At 37.7% G+C, this 6,565-nt stretch overlaps 1 protein-coding gene across 2 annotated transcripts; it reads left to right on the top strand.

Annotated features, from left to right (window-relative positions):
• Positions 1–392: 392 nt before the first annotated feature.
• LOC105117871 (CUGBP Elav-like family member 6) lies at positions 393–4,939 on the top strand. 2 transcript variants are annotated; one of them, XM_011015656.1, is made up of 10 exons: positions 393–944; positions 1,028–1,110; positions 2,406–2,457; positions 2,610–2,735; positions 2,832–2,911; positions 3,595–3,768; positions 3,966–4,242; positions 4,348–4,491; positions 4,568–4,708; positions 4,797–4,939. In XM_011015656.1, the coding sequence occupies exons 1-9, from the start codon at positions 764–766 to the stop codon at positions 4,693–4,695; spliced, it is 1,245 nt and encodes a 414-aa protein (XP_011013958.1). In that variant the 5' UTR covers positions 393–763; the 3' UTR covers positions 4,696–4,708; positions 4,797–4,939. The 2 variants fall into 2 exon arrangements, with proteins under 2 accessions (XP_011013958.1, XP_011013957.1); XM_011015655.1 differs by having other exon boundaries at positions 413–944; positions 4,568–4,729; positions 4,800–4,939.
• The last annotated feature ends 1,626 nt before the right edge of the window (positions 4,940–6,565 follow it).

Raw genomic sequence — 6,565 nt, 5'->3', positions numbered from 1 at the left:
CTTTTCATTATATCTATCTGTCAGACATTCTTTGCCCATTGCTCCAATTAGCACAAGCAAGAACCATGTGGACATGCACGCTGCTCGCTTTTAATTGTAGAGCCTCAGCCCCCAGGCCTTTATCACAACGCGGCAAACTTCTTATCACTGCTGTCTTGTTTCGTCCATGAGACTCAGATTAAAATTCCAAAAATGGTGGTAGAGAGTGATGAGTCTTCTAAAAAGACATAAAAGAAAAGATTTGCTATTATCTATGGCGGAGAGATTTCAGATAACCGGAGGGAGGAGGAGGAGGAGGAAAAATCACTCCGGTTGCCATGCCATGCAAGAGAGAAGAAAAGACAAAAAAGAAGAAGGGCGTTACGGTAATTTAAACTGAGAAATAGTTAAATAGACATGACTAGAGAGTAATAACACCGCAAAGCACACCCATCTCCAAGCCTAAAAACTTAGTCTGAAACAGCTGTAAGGTCAGTGTTGTAAATAAATCAAAAGTCTAAGCCCAAATGGAAACTATTTAATTTTATAATTTATCCATCGAAGATCCAAATTTGCCATCCGGGAATCCCCCAATTTCCATGCGACGACGAAATCACCAAAAAAGAAAAAAACACGAGAAATCTGGAGAGAGAAACAAAGCCAGTGGAGGATTCCAGGGGGGCGGAGTGTGTTCCAAGCACACCAACACGAACAGAGAGAGAGAGAGAGAGAGAGAGAGAGAGGGAGGGGGGGAGGGAGTGTTTAATTTAATTTGTTTGGGGTCATGGCGGAGGGTGAAAAGGAGAAGAAATCAAGCAGCAGCAATAATGAAGAGAGCGTGAAGCTATTTGTAGGTCAAGTACCGAAGCACATGACAGAAGATGAGCTTCTGGCAATGTTCAAAGAGTTCGCTTTGGTGGACGAAGTCAACATCATTAAAGACAAGATCACTCGCGCTTCCCGAGGTTGCATACTTGCTTTAAATTCTTCACATTCAAGATTCGCAGTGTGTAATGGTTCTTGCAACCCTAATTTCCTCTTCTCTTAGGTTGTTGTTTTCTATTATGTCCTTCTAGACAAGAAGCAGATAAGGCTGTTAATGCTTGTCATAATAAGAAAACGTTGCCCGGGGTTAGTCCTTCCTCTAAATTGATCTCTCTCTCTCTCTCTCTCTCTCTCTCTCTCTCTCTCTAACGTTGCCCGGGGTTAGTCCTTCCTCTAAATTGATCTCTCTCTCTCTCTCTATGTACAGTCTATAACTTGCTGATTTCTTGTTTTCTATCCACATTGTATTGTAGATGAAATGTGATTAATTAATTCTTCGGACTTAATTTGAGTAGTTTATTTTATTTGGTATTTATGGAAAGTACTTACTGTGGTCGACTTTGGAGACATGGGATGGTTTCTACTGTGTTTGATATATTGTGAGTGACCTGTGGATCCTGTGATGTAATGGTTATAGATTACTGATGCTGATAACTGTTTAGTTAATTATTATTAATCATGTCAAAACAAGCCTCGGTGATTTACAGTAGTAGAATATGTTTGCATCACAAGTAAATTTTACTGTGTTAGAGTTGGAATCTGTTGCAACGAGGACTGGTTTTGTCAATGAGATCGTGGTAATATTGCTAATAGAGTATGGGAAAGACGGTGGTGTTTTAGGAGGGATGAAAAGAAGTTGATTTTGATAAAATGGATATCATGATGCATATACAATACATTTATATTGGATATTGGTGATGAGAGCGTGGGCTTTGATAATTGTGAATAGATATGGCAGTGAAAAGTGTGGGTGAGTCGCTCTACACAAAATGAAATTAGGATGCATATGTAGATGAGAGAAAATGTTGAGAGATTCTAAACCAAAATTGAAATTGTTTCGAAGAATGTATTGTAAGGATGTTGTGACACCAAAAAAAAAAAAAGAAACCTTTCTGCAGGCATAAGTTGCGATGGAGTCTTAAGACTTATTTGAATAGTTTAAATTTGAATGTAAAGCCAATAATTATGGAAAAACCATCGATACTTTTAGTTCATTACTAGAATATTTTAGATATTGCAGCATATGTTCACAATTGATCTTCAACATTTGATGGTTAATTACATCATATCTCAATCACTGTTATTATAGATGAATAGCCATGCAATCTAGGATTTTGCTGGCCTAGGTATTTCAGTTAATCAGGATTCTTTGAGGTCTAGCCTTTTTCTGGTTTTGTATAATCTGTTTTATTTAGGGGTTTAATTCTCACTGCCTTCTTTTGTTAAATATCTCAGTGGTTGGATAGTCTGATAACTTGCAATGTGGTCCTTGATCAGTGCTAGCTTTGTATGACTTGTGCTCTTATTTTAATTAAGCTCTAATGCATTCATCTCACTGTCTCTCTAATTGAAATGCATCCTTTTCTTTCTTTCCAATTCAGGCATCTAGTCCGTTGCAAGTGAAGTATGCAGATGGAGAGTTGGAAAGGCTAGGTGTAATAAAATATCTTTGACTATTGATTTATTTGCCATTAAGATCATTACTGTGAATTGCTGCAGCAATTTCTCATGCCTTAATTGATTCTTTTATTTTAGTGTTAATTTAGCATGTCCCATTATGATTTTTTTTTGTCCTTGCAATCCAGAACACAAACTATTTGTTGGTATGCTTCCAAAAAATGTCTCTGAAGCTGAATTATCCGATTTGTTCTCTAAATATGGAATTATAAAGGACTTACAAATACTAAGAGGTTCTCAACAAACAAGCAAAGGTATTCTTTCTTTAATAATCCTGATTTCTTAACTGGCTGTTGTTGTGAAGCACTGAACTGTACTGTTCTTGCTGATCTCAATTAACTAATTGGCAGGCTGTGCTTTTTTGAAGTATGAGACAAAAGAGCAAGCCCATGCTGCCCTGGAGGACATCAATGGGAAGCATAAAATGGAGGTGAGCTTTCAAACTCAAGCAATTATTCTTTCTAGTTAGAACCCAACTTTAATTCCATGCTGTTTAAAAATGTGATGGGAAATGTCATCTTTTTTTTTTCCTGTCTTTTTAATCAATTTTGGTTATCAAATTGAACTCGAACATTGAATAAGGTTTTGTTACATAATGTAACCTCATGGATCTGCCTGGTAAAATCTGTCATTTAGTCACTTTGATGGTGTTTTGCTAACTATTTGGTCAGGCTGGTGATGAGCTTTTGACAGAATAGCATAAGTAACTGTGTCAAAATAATTTATGTAGCTTTCTCTGAACTTGAATAACCAAACTTGTATTTCCTGAATAGGCTGTACAATATGAAGGTATAAAACCGATCACAAACTTGTATCAATATCAATATATTTTTCTCTTACAACAAATGATAGATCGAAAATTGAAACTTATCTTTCGTTTGACCTTGTCGCGTTCTTAACAGATGCTGTAGGAACGAGTTCCAAGTTTTAACTAGTTTTCTTTTTCTTCTCCCTGTTGAGTTTATGTTTTATATATTTATTTATTTTTGTAAGTTATAAAGAATTGAGGGTTGAGGGCCAGTCTTTGTAAACCTGTTTAAAACTTGGAGCTCGGCATTAATATGGATGCATGAATCAATGATATGCAGTCTGATTGCTCTCTTGCTTTGTTAGGGTTCAAGTGTTCCTTTGGTTGTCAAATGGGCAGATACAGAAAAGGAAAGGCAGGCTCGGAGGGCCCAGAAAGCACAATCTCAAGCTATGCCCAATACTGATTCACAACATCCATCATTATTTGGTGCCTTGCCAATGGGATATGCTCCCCCTTATAATGGATATGGATACCAGGTCTGTTTCTATTTTCCAGGAAATATCCCAGAATCTGCAGTTACCAAAACCTTTTTGAAGTTGTCAGGATCTTTCTTGACTCCCTAACTTCTTTGTATCTTGCTTACCTTTGTTCATTTAACTCGAACATTTTTTAATTTACTATTTAAAATCAAAATGGTGTTAAGAGCATGGCCATCTCTTTGTTTTCCTTGTAGGCTCCTGGAGCTTATGAACTTGTGCCATACCGTCTGCGTGGTGGGATCAGACCTGACCTTTCACTCAATATTTCCCCTAGAAATTATGCTCCCGCTAGTTATATGGGCTCTGCTTATCCTACGATGCCAGGTCTTCAGTATCCAATTGTATATCCTGGAGCAATAATGAGTCATCGACCTTTGAGTAGTTCTCCTGGTGCATTATCACCCACAGTTCCGAGCTGTAATTCTGCAACATCTTCAGCTGCCAGTGGAAGTTCTGGGGGTCAAGTGGAAGGCATGTTTATTACATAATTATTATTATTCCATGCCTTGTTAATTGTTACTCCTTTTTGCATTCCTGTGGTTCTTTTCTCCTAAATGCCTGTGTTGTGCATCTTAGGTCCACCTGGTGCTAATTTATTCATATATCATATACCTCAAGAATTCGGTGACCAAGAGCTTGCCAATACTTTTCAAGCATTTGGTCAGGTCTTAAGTGCCAAGGTCTTTGTTGATAAAGCAACTGGTGTTAGCAAATGTTTCGGTATGAACTTTACTTCTGAGCCTGACATTTGCAATTAGGAGATCTACCTATGTCTCTGATAGGCCTTTATTTTCAGGATTTGTGAGTTATGACTCACCAGCTGCAGCTCAAAATGCCATTACCATGATGAATGGATGCCAATTGGGCGGTAAGAAGTTAAAGGTTCAGCTTAAGAAAGACAATAAACAGAGCAAACCCTATTGATCAGCAGTCGAATCAAGGAAGCAAGCAGGATTCTGTGTGATGTGGGCTGACATTCAACCCGGCGTGGCTGCATTATCGGCATATTAGGGGTGGATCAATAGTCCGTGGCCATGTAATTGCTTCAGGGGATTGAAATTCCCAAAACTTGTAATTCACTGTGCATTGCGTGCCTATACAATTTGTAATTTGTGTACCATGGAAGTTCATTTAGAGATTAATTACCAATTTATTGATTTTTCCCTGAGAGCTTCTGTTAGTAATATTGTTGTGGCATCCATGACAGACACTTCTCTGATATTCCTCTATTTCTTCTCTGATGATATTCTGCTATTTATTATTAGATTGACCTTTTTTTTAAACCCTTGGTTCCTTTTGTTGGTTAATTAAACGAATCATGGGTATTTAGGGTAGCTTTTGAATTTTTGAATTTAATTTTTTATTTATTTTTAAATTATTTTGATGTACGTGTTTTATAAATGCCAGTAAAAATAATAAATTTGTTTTATTTATAAACAAATGGTTATAGCACTCACAAAACGAAAAGATAAATTTTAAGAGATAATTAGTTTAAAAAGAAACCCCAAACACGCACGGCAAAACACACTCTCACCACCAGCACACCCGTAGCAAGCCGAAGAGTATCAACATAATTAACCCATCTCTCCCAACCTCCATTCCTCCATGGAAGCAGCATCGTGACCTCCACCAGCACTTCATCTTCTCTTGTGCAACACCATCAGCAGTCTAGCGCAGCTGGTTCCAGCTCTTGCAGCATCTCGGTCCAGCAGGCAACTGCTTCACCTTGGCCGTTCCTGTGGTAGAACGCAGTCCAACCACAGCAGCACCGAGCAACCACCTTACTTCACCGCCACCAGTAGCAGCAGTTCTCATCCTCCCAAGTTTTCTTCCTTTAGTATGAAATTACTTGCTTAAAGAATTGGAGCATAGTGTAGACATATCAAAGGTTTTAACCGACACTCACAGCACAAGTTTCATCTTCTCGGTCCAGCACTAGTTCCAACATCTTCAACTCCTTCCATAGCAGCCGCAACAATACTGGTCTCAGCTGAGAATTCACAACAACACCTGCACTGGTGGTTTATCTTCTCAGTCCGGCACTAGATCACTAAGATGCTTCTTTTGGGTAGCAATTTGTTGGCCCAATCTTTCCTTGCAGTTCCTCATTCCTAAACATTGAAGATACTGGTGGTTAACCTCCCAGGATTCAGGTACCTCTGATTTTGAAGCTTCAAGCTTAAACTTGGGGGTTCTGATAATCTGTTCCAGTTCCTCATTCTGGTGGTACTCCTGTAATTCATTTCACATGGCTGTCATAGATCTGATTTTGAAACATTTGTGTGTGTTAAGTTAGTTTTTATTTTTTAAAATCTTATGAAGACGGCTCTTTGGTCTGAAAAAATATATGTTTGGTTAAAACTGTAGTTAAAATTGAGGTTAAGAAAAAAATTATTTAATGTGTTTGGTTAGAAATTGTAGTTCAATTTTATTTTATTATATAATTACTTAAAAGGACTTAATGCATAATATTAATGAAGTTACATTACAACCAATAAATATTTGCAAATAGACCTAAACATATTAGAGCAATAATTTATAATTGTGTCATTGCAGCAACCCCATCACGTATGTAATCCATTCGCGAAGGCCTTTGGTGTTCTTGGCTCTGTGAATATGGAGCTACATCAATTAGAAAATCATCGGGCACAAAATCAGGATGGCGATTGAACTCCATAAATGCCACATCTTGCATTGAAGTTCTTCTAATGTAATTATGAATTGCCATGGATGCGACAACAATTTGAACTTGTGTCTTGTAATTATAGGATGGCATATTCTGTAGGATTCGCCA

The sequence above is a fragment of the Populus euphratica genome, unplaced genomic scaffold (assembly GCF_000495115.2).
Source record: "Populus euphratica unplaced genomic scaffold, PopEup_1.0 scaffold1582.1, whole genome shotgun sequence".
In the NCBI taxonomy this organism is placed as follows: domain Eukaryota; kingdom Viridiplantae; phylum Streptophyta; class Magnoliopsida; order Malpighiales; family Salicaceae; genus Populus; species Populus euphratica.
The sequence above is the reverse complement of the archived record's forward strand: the minus strand, read 5'-3'. Positions and strand labels throughout refer to the sequence as shown.